Consider the following 17,436-nt stretch of genomic DNA (forward strand, 5'->3'; position numbering starts at 1 on the left):
TCAGGACACACACACACTGGACCCACAAACACACACACACACTCACGCACTGGAAACACACATACACACACACACACACACACACACACACTCACACTAACACTAACACACACACACACTGGACACACACACACGCACTGGACCCACACACACACACTGGACACACACACACACGCACTGGACACACACATACACACACACACACTGGACACACACACACACACACACTGGACACACACACACACACACACACACACACACACACACACACACACACACACACACACACACACACACACTGGACACACACACACTGGACACACACACACACACACACACACACACACACTGGACACACACACACAGTCTTTATATAACTTAGTCCAAGTGGTGGTCAGAATGTTTGTCTTAACTAGCCTGATAACTCCAACATGTCTGATATGAACATTGACATAAACCCTCTACATACTTGAGTTTCTCCAGTCTGCAGTGTGGATCCTCCAGTCCAGCAGAGAGCAGTCTGACTCCTGAGTCTCCTGGGTGATTGTAGCTCAGGTCCAGCTCTCTCAGGTGTGAGGGGTTTGACTTCAGAGCTGAGACCAGAGAAGCACAGCCTTCCTCTGTGACTAGACAGCCTGACAGCCTGCAAAGAGTCAAATCATATTAAAATCACACTGCTATTCTTACTGAGCTGAGACCTTTTATTTGAGGGTATTTTAATACATATCTGTTTCACCGTTTAGAAATGAAAGCACTTTATGTATCTATTCCCCCTATTTGAAAAAGTCATAAGTATTCTGACCATTTGACTTATAGTGTATTAAAGTAGTCAAAAGTTTAGTATTTGGTTGTGAACTCATTGGTTGCATTTGCAGTTTGTTTTGGGTTATGTTTTGTCCAATAGTAACTGAATGGTGGATGATGACTGGAGTAATTTTCTGTCTAAGTGAGTAGATAACATGTTTCTAAACACTACTAACTGAATCCTGATGATGCCTTGATTAATAAAAACCATGAATGAATCATTAATTATAATGAGTGAGAAAGTTACAGAGGCTACAACAAAACATGCTAACCTCTCACCATTACCAATAACAGAGGGGGAATGATCCTTGTTCCTCTGTAACTTTCTCATTCATCATCATTCATGATTCATTCATGATTATTCATAATCACGGTAGCATCCACATGAATGTAGAAGTGTTCAGAAACATCTTCTATTCTTACTGACAATACAAGTGAAGTGACTCCAAAATGACAGGACATTATTCACCATTCAGTTTCTATTGGGAAAAACATCATCCAAAACACAACCAAGACAAACTGCAAATGTATTCAACAAGTTTGTAGAATCACAGGCTTGATGTAATCACTGCAGGTAAGGAATATGGGACCAAATACTAAACTTATGACTACTTTAATACAATATAAGTGAATTTGTCCAAATTATTAAAACTTTTTCAAATGGGAGAACTAGATACATAAAGTCCTTTCATTTCTAAACAGGAACACAGATATGTATGAATACCCTCAGCATTTTGGATTTGAGATCAAATGTTTCATCTGAGGTGACAGTATATAATGTCACCTTTTATTTGAGGATATTTTAATACATATCTGTTTCACCGTTTAGAAATGAAAGCACTTTATGTATCTCCCATTTGAAGAAGTCATAAGTATTCTGACCAATTCACTTATAGTGTGTTAAAGTAGTCAAAAGTTGAGTATTTGGTTGTAAACTCGTTGGTTGCATTTGCAGTTTGTTTTGGATGTGTTTTGGGTTATGTTTTGTCCAATAGTAACTGAATGGTGGATGATGACTGGAATAATTTTCTGTCTAAAAAACTGTAAGCTTCACTGTCCAAACACATATGGTGTGGACTATGTGTGCCTGGTAAACACATGTGGATCTGGTGAACAGTTATCACTTGTTGACCAACTACAGGAATACTGACCTCAGAGTCTCCAGTTTACAGTGGGGATTCCCCAGTCCAGCAGAGAGCAGCTTCACTCCTGAATCCTTCAGGTCATTGTTACTCAGATCCAGCTCTCTCAGGTGTGAGGGGTTTGACTTCAGAGCTGAGACCAGAGAAGCACAGCCTTTCTCTGTGACTCCACAGAATGACAGCCTGCAAAGAGATCATCATGATTTCACAAACACACTGTTAATTTAACACCTGTAGTGTAGAAGGACAATGGCAGATGCATTTGGTTTATTCTCTCAAACAACATATAGATTAATCTTCCGTCTCCTAGAATTGTATGGTCATATTGTTATACTAATTTTAAGATCAATGCATTGATTCAATATGTTTTTCAATAATAGATATATTTCTCTAAACTGAATATTTCTTCCTGATGATTAGTACTTAAATGTCATTTGATGTACTCACAGAGCAGCTCTAGAGGCTTTGACCACTGGCAGCAGCCTCAGAAGACCTTCCTCTGATCTGGAGTATTTATTCAGGTCAAACACATCCAGCTCCTTTTCTGAAGTCAGCAACACAAAGACCAGAGCTGACCACTGTGCAGGTGACAGTTTGGCATCTGAGAGACTTCCTGATCTCAGGTAGCTTTGGATCTCCTCCACTAGAGAATGGTCATTCAGTTCATTCAGACAGTGGAACAGATTGATGCAACTCTCTGGAGAGGGATTCTCCCTGATCTTCTCCTTGATGTACTTGACTGTTTCTTCATGGCTCTGTGAGCTGCTTCTTGTCTTTGTCAGTAGACCTCGTAAGTGCTTCTGATTGGACTCCAGTGAGAGGCCCAGAAGGAAGCGGAGGAACAGGTCCAGGTTTCCTGTCTCACTTTGTAAGGCTTTATCCACAGCACTCTTGTAGAAAGTAACTTCAGGCTTGTCTCTGAACAGCGCAAAAAAGTTCCTGGTTGATTGAGGTTTTGCCATTAGATTCTCATTGTTGTTGATGAATGAGAGGAACACATATACAGCAGCCAGAAACTCCTGAATGCTCAGATGCACGAAGCAGTACACCTTGTCCTGGTACAGCCCACATTCCTGTTTAAAGAGCTGTGTGCACAATCCTGAGTACACTGAGGCTTCATTGACATCAATGCCAGCCCTTTTCAGGTCTTCTTCATAGAAAATCAGATTGCCCTCAACAAGCTGTTGAAAAGCCAGTTTTCCCAGTGACAGAATGCTCTCTTTATTCCAGTGTGGACCTGTCTCTTCTTTCCCAAGATACTTTTCATTCTTCTGTTCGGTATGAAACTCCACAAGGTGTGAGTACATCTCAGTCAGAGTCTTGGGCATCTCTTCTGTCTTGTCTGTACTCAACATGTGTTCAAGGACTATTGCAGAAATCCAACAGAAGACTGGAATGTGGCACATGATGTGGAGGCTCCTTGATGTCTTTATGTGTGAGATGATTCTGCTGGCCAGGTCCTCATCACTGAATCTCTTCCTGAAGTACTCCTCCTTCTGTGGGTCATTGAACCCTCGTACCTCTGTCACCTGGTCAACACACCCTGAAGGGATCTTATTGGCTGCTGCAGGTCGGGTAGTTATCCAGAGGAGAGCAGAGGGAAGCAGATTTCCCTTGATGAGATTTGTCAGCAGAATATCCACTGAGGTTGACTCTGTGACGTCACAACAGATCTTGTTCTTCCGGAAGTCTAGGGGCAGTCGGCACTCATCCAGACCATCAAAGATGAATAGAACTTTGTACTTGTCGTAGTTGGAGATTCTTGATTCTTTGGTTTCCATTGAGAAGTGATTGAGAAGTTCAATGAAAGTGTGTTTTTCCCCTTTCATTAAATTCAGCTCCCGAAAAGGGAATGAAAATACAAATTGGACATCCTGATTTGCTTTTCCTTCAGCCCAGTCCAGAATGAACTTCTGCACAGAGACTGTTTTTCCAATGCCAGCGACTCCCTTTGTCAGCACAGTTCTGATAAGTTTGTCTTGTCCAGTTAAGGGTTTGAAGATGTCGTTACATTTGACTGCAGTCTCTGGTCTTGCTTGTTTCCTGGTTGTTGTCTCAATCTGTCTCAGCTCATGTTCATTATTGACCTCTCCTGTTCCACCCTCTGTGATGTAGAGCTCTGTGTAGATCTTATTGAGAAGTGTTGGGTTTCCTTGTTTAGCGATCCCCTCAAATACACATTGAAACTTCTTCTTTAGATTAGATTTGAGTTCACGTTGAAGCATCACAGCACGCTCATCTGAATCTAGAAACAACACAGAGGATATTAATATTACATCTGTTTTAATGCCTACAGTATTGTAAGACTGTCTTATAAAGTTTAAATTATAATCATTTATTCTCCTCTCTCTCTCTCTCTCTCTCTCTCTCTCTCTCTCTCTCTCTCTCTCTCTCTCTCTCTCTCTCTCTCTCTCTCTCTCTCTCTCTCTCTCTCTCTCTCTCCAACACATCCCTGCTGCTACTTGATGAGGTCACTAGGTGTTGTGTTAAGGCTGCTACAATATCATTGAGTTACACAGCTACTTAGCTGTACTTTAGCTACAGCTTTTAAATGTTCTAAAACAGCATTCAACATGAGGCAGACAGCTCTTACTTTTCTCCAGTGTGTCAGCAAGCTCCTTCTGGTTCATTTTCCTCAGGACGTGCAGTGTAATCTTCAGAGCCCCCTCTCTGGCACTGCTCTCCTGCTTCTCATCTTCAGCGTCCACCACTTCCTTATCCTGCTTCTGACTCTCAAAGCCTTCTGGGAGTTCTGGACTAAGAATCCTCTTGAACATCTTCAGCTCGTTCTTCACAAATGTCATAATATTCTTTTCAAGCAACTGAAATAAATCAAGTAAATAAGTTAAGCAAGAGACTAAATGCTTTCTCATTAACACATGAATGAATGATTGACAGATCAACTTTACTTGAGGTTAACAAAAACAAATGTACATAACAGGACCACATACACTGAATATGGAGGCCAGGTATGTTTGATGACTCTGGGAAGACTGACCACTGAGAATCTCTGACTCTGATATCTCCTGTTGGTTGCTGTAGAAAAAACATGAGATTAAATCTCATCCAGGGAGTGCACACACACACACACACACACACACACACACACACACACACACACACACACACACACACACACACACACACACATAGGGAGGGAATGTTGTGTTTGTTTAATATTGTTTTAGGACTATGACAATGGAAAAAAGTTTTAGCCTATGGATTATGAAAACAACAAAAATAAATGGGAAAATGGGAGAGGAGAAATGACTAGAGACAGTGTTGTTTAACTCACTGACCATGACCCATGAGTTCTTCTTACCTTTGTTCACTAGAAAAGTCTCCCTCTCTAAACCCTATAGGACGATTCATAGACCACTCACTCCTCATGGACACACAGCTGGGTACAGGGGAGGCTGGTCTCTCCTGCTTGATTGGGCTTCAACACAACAGAGACAAACATTACGTGTCTCATCTACTCTGAGCTCAGATGGGGAAACATAAGAAGAGTTTCATTCCAAAACGCTATATATCCATATTCAGAAATGTTCGTAAATTAGCTTCTATTGTTTAAAGAAATTATCAAATAAATGGTTGTGTTTTCTCACTAGCTAATCATGGCATGGTGTTGTTCAATGACAGACATGTTTTTGTTTAAAATCGATCACTTAATAGCTTAATTTCAGAGAGACAAATGTTTTTTTTGCAAAATGCTATATATCTGCCTCATACTCAGAGAAATAAGTAGTACTACTAGGTTTTACACAGTTAAATGTAACAAATAACTACATTTTTAATAAAGAACTGTACAAATGATACACTTGTGACATCAATATTTAAATATTTTTTAAAAATAATTCAAAACAGTAATGTGAGATCTGTATGTAAAACATTTACATTTTATGTTTTAGTCAATTAGTCATTTAACATTTAGCAGATGTGTTTCATTCAGGGTCCGGATTCCCAAAAGCATTTTAAGGCCAAGTTCATCATTAGAACCTTCATAGGAGCGTTGTTAAATCTCTGGTTTTACACAGTAATAATATATCTGCCTCACTCTCAGAGAAATAAGTAGTACTGCTAGGTTTTACACAGTAATAATATATATCGGCCTCACTCTCAGATAAATAAGTAGTACTGCTAGGTTTTACACAGTAATAATATATATCTGCCTCACTCTCAGAGAAATATGTAGTACTGCTAGGTTTTACACAGTCAAATGTAACAAACAACCAAATTTTTTATAAAGACCTGTACACATGATACATTTGTGACATCAATATATATATATATATATATATATATATATATATATATATATATATATATATATATATATATATTAAATACAGTAATATGAGATGTGTATGTAAAACATTTACATTTGAATTTAGCAGATGTTTTTATCCAGGGTCCTGATTCCCAAAAGCACCGTAAGGCTAAGTTAATCGTTAGAACTTTCTTAGGAGCATTGTTAAATCTCTGAGCTGTTTCCCAAAACCATCGTTATTAACGTTGCACTTGAAAACGCTCATATTCTAACACCTGCCTCAGACCACTTGTAAAACAGCCAAGTGCGTCGTTAGATCCTTTTTTGCCCTCCCGCGTCACTTTATACACAGAAGATCTCCGCTAAACATAGAATCACATGGTTTATCCGTCTCTCTGTGACCGCCGATAAATTCAGAACAAAGTTGACTACAAATACAAAGTTGCAAATGTCTTTGCAATTGATTCAAACAAGGGATGTATAAATTGATGCTTAGAATGAAAACCGAGATAACTGCATTAAAATATAAACATTAGGCTATAGGCCTATTTCAATCATATTGAAGTAAATTTCATGATCAATTAATTGAGTTCTATTTTGCTACTTGTAGACTACTGTCTGTAATTTGTCTCAATATATTTCATGATGTGTAGCCTAACATGTGAACAATGATGTGCCAAATCTGTGATTTAGAATAAGCCGCCTCAATATTTGCAGCCGTAGGTGGTAATATCTCTCTAGGAGCTGATCTGTCATCAGTATTGTGAACTAATTATAATGTTGAGGAAAGATTTGAATGGAGAAAACTGATCCAAGAGCAGCGCTCCCTTTCTTTCGATCCTCTAAATAACGACATGCTCCAACAACGCACTTGGCGACCGTTCTCTCTGCGTGGTGCGTGGGAAATACATGTTACAACATCAGCCGTTCTCTCTGCGTGGTGCGTGGGAAATACATGTTACATCTTCAGCCATTGTAGGAAAGATGCATCTTAAAACACTGGTAAGCCTAAATTCCATCGCTATCGGGAAACCGTGCCCAGAGTGACTTACAATACAGTTGCCATATTGTAGTGTATTTAAGCTTTAAAAAGGCTTCTAGAGTTTGTAATTTCCACTTAAAAATGTCAAACTTGATTTGCCCTATTGAGAAATGTACCGACCACAAAAAAAAAAAAAAAAAAAATTATAACGCACATAATAATTTACATTTCCTATTGCTGCAGGATTATTTTCCTGTTGTGAGAAACTGGGTCAAATTAAGATATGGCATTTGTAAGTGCGTTCATCTTAAGATATCTAGGTGAGACAACCACATATCACAGTCAAATATACAGGATACGAACATTCCATTCCAACTAAACAATGGATATATAGCATTTAGCCAATAAAACATTTATTTTTATACACATCTCAAATCCATTAATAAAACATTTGAGAACAGTAATATTGAAGGTACCCAAGGCAATCATCTCTGCTGAAAAAAATTGTGGATATAGCATTTTGGAAATAAACGTAAGAATTCTTAAACCAAATTGTAATCTCACCTCTTAGCTTTGGTGTCATGTTCCCCAGAGAGACTCATTTTGGAGGCAGGGCCCCCCTCCTCTCTCTCCCCAGAGAGACTCATTTTAGAGGCAGGGACCCCCTCCTCTCTCTCCCCAGAGAGACTCATTTTAGAGGCAGGGCCCCCCTCCTCTCTCTCCCCAGAGAGACTCATTTTAGAGGCAGGGCCCCCCTCCTCTCTCTCCCCAGAGAGACTCATTTTAGAGGCAGGGCACCCCTCCCCTCTCTCCCCAGAGAGACTCATTTTAGACCACTGACCCCTAAACAGAGATGCAGCATGTTGGTTGTGGTGAACACAGTGCCAAATAATTAAAGACAGGTATATTGCTACAGATGTAGGATCTTAATTTGAGCCAGTTTGCTACAGAAGGAAAATAATCCTGAAGCAAAAGGACATTTGAATTATTATGTGGATTATAATGAATGGACATTTTTCAAAATGGAAATGTGGAAAAGTGCAACAGGCTGATTAAATTAAGATCCTACATCTGTACAGAGCTTGTCTTTATCTAAACCAAGGCAGTTTGCATTATTAGCAATGATGTTGCAACTGTCAGCTGCTGTAAACCTATGTGATTGGATGTTATAGACCCCCATCTGAACAGTTTCTTTCCCCATGCTGTAGCCCTCACCAACCGACCATCTGGCCCATAGAGACTAAAGGACTATACACTCTATGCTGCACACCACATCAAGCCATCTCTGAACTGTACACTACCATCTGGTCCATAGAGACTAAAGGACTATACACTCTATGCTGCACACCACATCAAGCCATCTCTGAACTGGGGGAAGGTATTGGGAAGGTAGAAAGATAACAGTGAATATGAGACATGGGGAAGGTATTGGGAAGTCAGAAAGATAACAGTGAATATGAGACATGGGGAAGGTATTGGGAAGTCAGAAAGATAACATTGAACCCCCTCCCTCCACGCAAGTATCGCAAAGCAAACAGGAAGTTCAATTAGTCACAAGGTTGTGCTAACTACAGTAGTGTTGAAAAAGCCTTTCCACCCCACTCTTCCCCATCAGTCTCAAGAAAAAACCTGTGGTTTATTGTAGAGACATGTAGACAAAACAGAAACAATATGTGGTATTCTCAACTTCTCTTTTACCAGAAAAGAGACATTTCCGAGAGGAGGCTGGTGGGAAGAGCTATAGGAGGACGGGTTCATTTTTATGGCTGAAATTGAATAAATAAATGAAGTGTTTGATACCGTTCCATTGATTCCATTCCAGTCTTTACAATGAGCCTGTCCTCCTATAGCTCCTCCACCAGCCTCCTCTGGTTATGTGACAGTATGCAGGTGTTGCTGCAAAATATATTTATAAAATTAAAGCATATGTGAAAAGGGTGTTTTTCTAAGTTTCGTAAAAAAAATATAAAGTTAAAAAGTTTTACTCGATGTAATCAAAAGTTATTTTGAAACCAGAAATGTTCAAACCCAATCAGATTTGCAGTGGTGTGGGGAACAATAAAATCCCCTCCATTGGCCTGGAAACTAGAAACTCACTGCAGGTGGAAATCACTGGGTTTACTCCATTGGGCTGGAAACTAGAAACTCACTGCAGGTGGAAATCACTGGGTTTACTCCATTGGACTGGAAACTAGAAACTCACTGCAGGTGGAAATCACTGGGTTTACTCCATTGGACTGGAAACTAGAAACTCACTGCAGGTGGAAATCACTGGGTTTACTCCATTGGGCTGGAAACTAGAAACTCACTGCAGGTGGAAATCACTGGGTTTACTTTTATGTCACAGAGAAGAAAAAAATAATAAAAAAATCTTATTATCTTTTTAACTACAGATCATAGAAACGTGCTGTTTTCCCAAATATATACACTGTTGTGGTGCTGGAGAGGATGAATATGAGGTTGAAAAGTGGAGGAATTGCCTTTTAACATTAGAATCAGACCCCAAATAAACCTATGTCCTGCTCCCTGACTTTTCCTAAATGTTTGTATTTTACACTGCTCCTTTGTCAGAATGTTTTAATCACAAACAGAAAAGTATTCTATGCCTTGTTACCCGTTGTTTTCACACCTATTCCCAACTTAATCTGCCAAGACAAGACGCCACTTGACCGCATCTTGCAGGTTGATACCGTTCTGTTCCATTTTACTTTGTAAAAATAAGCTGTTACAGTGTAGTGTCGAGAACTATGCTGAGATGCTGTGAGAACAAGAATTCCGCTGACACTGTCCTTTGATTATAAAGGTTTATTATATCAAAGGATTTCAGCGTCAATTTACAGACATCTGCAGACATGTTGTGCTGTCCTCCTTTGTCCCAAACCATAGTATATTTCCTTAGCAAAGTCATAAATTGTTCAGATACCACAACAGGACTGTTTTATTTACTGTAACTCTATTACTAATCAAATGTATTGTAAGGGAAACGAAAACATGCTATGTGTTGCAGTCAACACAATCTCACACTCAATCCGTGCAAATATGCACAAAAACTTTTTCAGCAGATTTTGTGCGTATTTGTGCATTTTTGTGTGGCTTAATTCGTGTGAAAATAACCATTTTTCTATGACTTAATTAATAGGAAAATACATTTTTGGGGGGCGAATTATGCCACACAAAAACACACAAAATCTGCTAAAATACTTTTTGTACATATTTGCTCTAATTGAGTGTGAGAATGTGTTGCAAAAAGTAGGCCTTTAGAATTACGCAAAACATATCCTTGACTACCGAAGTTGATGAGTGACAAACAAATGATGCCAGTCAGCCTCACAGCAGGCACATCAAAACTACACCTAAACTATACCAAAACTAATTTCACACATGATAAGAGTTAGCCTATAGACCAGATTACACTGACAATAATCTGATGAGTGACAATATTATCAGTTGTCAAATTGTACATGAAGAGATGGACGCATCTTGTAATTGACAGATGCAGGGAAAGGAGCATCTCTTTATCAAATCCTCCTTCAGAGTCACATGCAGGTAAAACATTGTGATTTCTAAATAGTGCTGTATCTGAAAGAGCATATTCTGCAGTTTCTATGACACTTACCTTTATCAAATAACTCTCCAAATTCAAGAGGTGAAGCTCTATTTCCAAATGTCACTTTTCTCAACAATATCTGTGCTGTCAATGTATTTATCACATGACCACTCCAGCAGCAGCATTGCTCTGGCAACTAAGCAGAAACTAGTAACATCATCCAGTTAAAATATGCTGTTCTGTCGTCAATGGATGAATGGCCAATAGAAACCAGATAGAAACTGATAATGATGCATGTGACTTCTGCATAATGGTGCGATACTTCTACATGTAATTAATCCTTTACAATAGTTTATGCACTATTTATCAAGCGTTTATTTAACAAACCATGTTTGCACACCTTGCACCTTGCTGGTTGATATGCATCTGATGCATATGCTAAAGTGGACGCCTGGTAACTTCTCCAACTATGAACATCCCAGTAGTGATGCATAGTCTCCGTTCACAACATAGAGTGGCAGCTTTTCAGTTTGTCTGTTTACCTGAACTGTGACATCAGTGATGCCTCTCACAGCGACATATTCACCTGTGTAAGTCTTTAACACGAGGTGCGATGGTTGAAGTGGAAGGTGTTTCAGTGTCTTTTTTCTGACACAAGAGAAACAGCTGCCCCTGTGTAAATCTCCATACCCACCGGCTGTCCCTCTAGCAAGGGGGAGACATAGTAGCCGTGCGGCCCGCCAGGAAAAAGTCAGGATTTTCAGTGTGACTTCCTGGTCTGATGAGTCACTCACCTCAGTGTTCTCTTACTCAACAGTGTGAACATGTATATTTGTCTTTCGTTGGAATGTCTGTTTCCTGTTCTCTGTTCTCTTTTTGTTTCTGGAGGCTTGTTCGATGTGGCCCTTTTTACCACAGACTGGACAATCCATGTCCTTACACCAGCATGTCGACACCTGATGTCCCACCTTGCCACAGTGGAAGCATGTGACTTGATTTCCCGGTCTCTGATTTTCAGTTGAAACTCTGTGATCAACTTTTTATTTATTTGAAAGGAACACAGACAAGAACAAATAGCAGCAGGAATGGTTATACAGTTAGAAACACAATACTGTTAAAATACATATCAGAACAAATAGCAGCAGGAATGGTTATACAGCTAGAGACACAATACTGTTAAAACATATATCAGAACAAATAGCAGCAGGAATGATTATACAGCTAGAGACACAATACTGTTAAAAAATACATCAGTATATTATGGAAACTAGTTATTGCAGGTAAATACAATTATAATAAACCACATATACAATCACCCACCTCAGCTGCATCAACCCACCCTCCAACCCCTCCTGGGACCACCCCAACCCACCCTCCAACCCCTCCTGGGACCACCCCAACACACCCTCCAACCCCTCCTGGGACCACCCCAACCCACCCTCCAACCCCTCCTGGGACCACCCCAACACACCCTCCAACCCCTCCTGGGACCACCCCAACCCACCCTCCAACCCCTCCTGGGACCACCCCAACCCACCCTCCAACCCCTCCTGGGACCACCCCAACCCACCCTCCAACCCCTCCTGGGACCACCCCAACCCACCCTCCAACCCCTCCTGGGACCACCCCAACACACCCAACCTGATCTCCATTAAATTAAATACTAAATCAAGGTACACATTTGCACAAACATTATAATTAACGGTCAATCTGTTGGGTAAAACCCACGACAGGAGTTATTTATGGTTTCAGCTGCATTTGTTGTTTGGCTAACCCAGTGCTTCTCAATTATTTTCAGTTGCGCCCCCCCCCCTAGGAATAAGTAAACATTTCGCGCCCCCCAACTCTCCGCCGCAACTGGAAATAGTATCATTTGTCTATGAAATTGTACACCTCTGCATAACATTGTATCCTTATTAACATTAAAGAAAATAAAAATAAAATAAAGAAATATAGATCAACTTACAACAAAGAATAACTTTATTAACATTGTTTTTTAGTCTGTAACAGAAAAGACTTAAAGTGCATCTATTTGGCTGAAATTTGCCTTATTTAAACTGTAAAAACATTTTGACCATTTGATACTGAAAAATAAAATAAAATATAATCAATAAATAATAATAAATTCAAATTGATCAGCAACATGAACTCAGGAGCCCAATATATGAAACACTGACCTATAAAACAAAAATGAATAAAACCATTTGTGCTGATTTTTTTTTAGCAAAATGAGGAAGTCAGGATTAATGGCAAAAGGCACGTTTGTCTTTGAGTTTATCTACCAGCTGTTCTTTAAGATCGTTAGCAATGTCATTTATACGTCTGGCGACAGTGTCATTGGACAGAGGGATAGTTTTTATTTTTGCAGCACTTGCGTCATCCAGCATGACAGAGACCATGTCTAATGCTGCAGGCAGTATCAGCTCCTCTGCTATGGAGTGTTTTTTTTTTGTTGCACTGAGCAATTTGGTACGCCACCTTATATGATGCTAACAGTGCTCGCTGGTTTCCTGAAGTAGCATTCACAAAGCGGGACGATTGTTGGCAATATTCGGCATGTTTTCGCTGAAAAAACTCAAGCGGCTTATCAGCGTGATTGGGCTGTAATGTATTTAAGTGACGCCTTAATTTATTTGGCTTCATGCTGTCCGCTGCCAACATTTTTAGACACAGTAAACATACCGGTCTTTCCTCTTCTCCCACCGTAGTCACAGTGAAGCCAAGCGCTACATACGCTTCGTCATATTTCCTTGTCTTAGCTTTCGGGAGACTTACGTTTGTCTCATTATCTCCGTCTCTCTCCGCCTTTCTTTTCATCCCTGTTAGATATGTTTCCATGGCATCTCTTAAGGGTTTGTTATCTGCACTTCATATCTCCTACTCTGTGCTTTTGTTCGGTGCAAAAAAAAACTACTCCCTGCGGCAAAAAAAAGCATGTTCCCCAGGGTCACACGCGCCCCCCCGGCATCGCTCCGAGCCCCCCCTGGGGGGCGCGCCCCACTATTTGAGAAGGGCTAACCCCATGGATCCTAGCAGTGGATAGTTCTAAATAAATGATATCTATAAAAGTGCTGATCCAATGAGGTGTGGTGGTTGCCATCTTAGTTCCAACATCTTTTTAGCTGCTGTCCAACCTGACAACATTATACGTCTTTGCTGTAATGACAGTGGTGAATTATCATTCAGTAATAACAGTTTGGGGGAACAAGGTATGAGGATACCTCTTTCCAAAACATGTCCCCTGGTCACTCCCAGTACATATGATTAAAGGAGCCCAAGGCACCTTGATTACATAGATGACACAGAGGAGCGGTTGTGATTTCTATTAAATTATGTTTTCTAGGTGGAAGGTTTACCCTGTGTATGAGATTAAAATGTATCAACTGATGATTAGGATTGTTAGATGAACCCACTAAGTTCCTGATGAACTCAACTGGTGAGCCTCTTTAGCAGCTAGTTCCATGGACACACTGATTTCAATGTCCTTTGCCAAGGTCAGATGACTTTCAGTCAACAGTCTCTTTTGTGTAGCTTCACTCCGTAGCCCACATACTAGTCTGTCTCTAATGATGTCATTTAGAACAGCATTAAACTCACACTGTTCTGATAGTTTCTTTAATGCAGCAGCAAACATTGTTACTGATTCTCTCTCTTCCTGATGTCTCCTGTGGAACCTGAACCGTTCAGCATTAACTAGTGGTTCTGGTGAAAAATGTCCTTTAAGTATCTCCACAATATCCCCATACGTCTTATTACCTGTTCTGTCTGGCTGTAGCAGGCTGCCTAGTAAATTAAATGTCTTTGGCCCCATTACACTAAAACATGGAGGCACAATGTTGTCCTCATCCATGTCATTTACAAGATCAAAATATTCAAACTGTTCTGTATATGAACTCCACTGCTCAATACTTTCATCAAACTGTCCAATGTTTCCAACAATTCCAATAATTTTTCGTTTCTCAATAAGCTCCTGATTGTCACTCACTTCAATATTGTCCTCAACCACAGCAATTTGTCTTCATAGTTGAATAAATGTCCTATCCTTTAATCATTGTATATTCCTCCTTTTTAATCACGTTGTTTTCCCGCTCCAATGTCCGTCTCGAGTCCTTTTCTGCCGTCCATGACAATGTTAACTCCAGTGGTGGAAAAAGTACCCAATTGTCATACTTGAGTAAAAGTAAAGATACCTTAATAGAAAATGACTCAACTAAAAGTGAAAGTCACCCAGTAAAATACTACTTGAGTAAAAGTCTAAAAGTATTTGGTTTTAAATATACTTAAGTATCAAAAGTAAATGTAATTGCTAAAATATACTTAAGTATCAAAAGTAAAAGTACAAGTATAAATCATTTCAAATTCCTTACAGAAAGCAAATCAGACGATTTTCTTGTTTTTAAAATGTACGTTCAGCCAGAGGCACACTCCAACACTCAGACAATTTACAAACAAAGCATTTGTGTTTAGTGAGTCTGCCAGATCAGAGGCAGTAGGGAGGTTCTCTTGATAAGGGTGTGAATTGGACCATTTTCTGTCCTGCTAAGCATTCAAAATGTAACGAGTACTTTTGGGTGTCAGTGAAAATGTATGGAGTAAAAAGTACATTATTTTCTTTAGGAATGTAGTGAAGTGAAAGTAAAAGTAGTTGTAGTGTATTAGGATTATGCCTTTGTTAATGGTTTTTTAAGTGGAACTGAAAGAATGTTGTTTATGTTAGTTCAAAAGTAGCCAGTTGTAGGGTGACGCCCCAGGGGAGACTGGTGATTGGACAGCAGGGGGAGCAACCCATATTTTCACATTGTTTATAAGTATATGCTGGAGGGATAGGGGGTTAGAGCAGCCATTACAATTCGAGGACGCTGCTCTCCGGGGGATCTTGACACCCGTAACTCATGCTGAAAGCTTGTGATATGAATAAAACTTATGATCAAAGGTTCAGTATGAGCGGACTCCTTTGTTTATCAGCAATAATTGCCAGCATTTACTCGATACGAAAAATGGCGCCCAACGTGGGGCTGGTCTGCAAATCTTCTTTGTTCCATTCATTCAGCCGCCAAGCTAACTCGTTCTGAAGTCATGGCCAGAAAAGGGTGAGTTTTTCCTCACAGCTTTGGAGGTTGTTAGTTTGGATGCTGTGTGTGAGTGTGCACTGGAGAAATGTACCATTACGACTGAAATGTGCCTCGTGTGGCGTTATTGCTGAGAACTGGGGGTCTGGCTAATCATTATGAATTGTTGCACTGGTAGACAGGGCAAAAGGGGGGAGAGTAGGCTTGGAATTTTAGAGCAATCGGTGGTAGGGATTAAGGCAGATATTGGCAGATGTACAAGGCAGAGATACGTATACATTAGGGCACTGCACCATTTAAGACCCCGGGGTGGGCCATCTAATGATGGGCCGAAAATCCGTTTGCGCAATAGAATGTGCATTCGGTGTGTTCTAAAAAACTCGGGTTGATGAGATTTATCTGATTTGTGATTATTGCTCATCTTTCATCCGAATGTCTGCTTGGGGGTAATCTCTCAGTGGATGGTCATTGAACCCACGGCATAACAAACGGTAGAGAAATAGACAAAGGAAAAAGGGCAGTGAAAGGTACCTGTTGCGTGGTGCCAGCCACAGGTTAGCTAAAGGCTAATGCTAATGCTGATGCTAAATGCTGGTTGTGTTTCATGCCACATTGTACATAAAGGCTAATGCTAAATGCTAATTGTGTTGCGTGCTACATGCTAACGGGTGACCTTAGGGGGTCATTGCGATGGAATAAGCCTCTTAAATTATGTTCGTGTGTGTAGAATTCAGAGTTCTATGCAAATGTGAGCTCTGTTAAGTGTTATTGTTTGTCTATAAGGGGTAAAGAGAGGGGCTATAGCGGAATGCTAACGTTCTGTTGTTTGGAGCTGCTTCCATGGTGAATTCGTAATGATGAATGTACTGCGCATGCGTTTGATTTTACGCACTAAAACTACAACACGAGGGGTTGCTAAAACTACAACACGGTGATTGTGGGTAAATGGGTCATATTTCTGTTAGACTGGGCTGCAGGGGGAGACAGAGACACAGACGAGGGAACAAAGAGGAGAGATTTTAACACGAATCTTCTAGTTTTAAAGCGGCTGTTGTTTGAAAATGAAACTATTTGTTGAGATGTAGCGAATTTATAAATTAGATATATGTTGACGGATTATAATAAATTAAATTAAATGACGGATTAAAATAAATAAAAATGTTATTGAGCTATTTAGTCCTGAGTTAAGTCTTAGAGTGAATATGAGTGGGGGAATATTGAATGTGGATAACTCAGTGATTGCATGACTGCTAAATTCTTTTTCTGTTTCTATGCTCTTTTGTCATATGAGAGGAACGAGAGGAGAGAGAGGGAGAAAGAAAGAGAGGTGCTGACGTGACATCACGTGACAAGGGGAGGATCGAGTCAAAAGGTTTTGAGGCTGGTTCTGTTTACAAAATCTTCCCCTACAGGATATTTGATGTTATGACAATTTCGCAGAGGCTTGGCAACAGACTGATCATTTGAATAAAATTTGCATTTTAGAGTCTCTGGCATCACTTGGGTTTGACTGCAGTTGTGTTGGAAATTAAGTACTGACATTATTCTGTAAAATTAAGATAATTAGGTGCTTATAGAGCAAGGGGGTTTATGGGAATTGTAGTGTTGTAAGGTTAGAGGGC

At 40.0% G+C, this 17,436-nt stretch overlaps 1 protein-coding gene across 1 annotated transcript in view; it reads right to left on the minus strand.

Annotated features, from left to right (window-relative positions):
- Positions 1-3,927, minus strand: part of LOC311114817 (NLR family CARD domain-containing protein 3-like) — a gene marked incomplete at its 3' end in the record, with an annotated part of 25,628 nt that extends 21,701 nt beyond the window's left edge. The window contains exons 1-2 of the mRNA XM_084190052.1: positions 2,394-3,927; positions 1,956-2,129 (exon numbers count right to left, since the gene is read on the minus strand). Of these exons, the coding sequence (XP_084046178.1) occupies positions 1,956-2,129; positions 2,394-3,775 (1,556 nt within the window). The 5' untranslated portion in view covers positions 3,776-3,927. The remainder of the gene's footprint in view (positions 1-1,955; positions 2,130-2,393) is intronic.
- Between the last annotated feature and the right edge of the window lie 13,509 nt (positions 3,928-17,436).

The sequence above is a fragment of the Coregonus lavaretus genome (assembly GCF_964263955.1).
Source record: "Coregonus lavaretus genome assembly, contig: HAP1_SCAFFOLD_233, whole genome shotgun sequence".
NCBI classification, from domain to species: Eukaryota; Metazoa; Chordata; class Actinopteri; order Salmoniformes; family Salmonidae; genus Coregonus; species Coregonus lavaretus.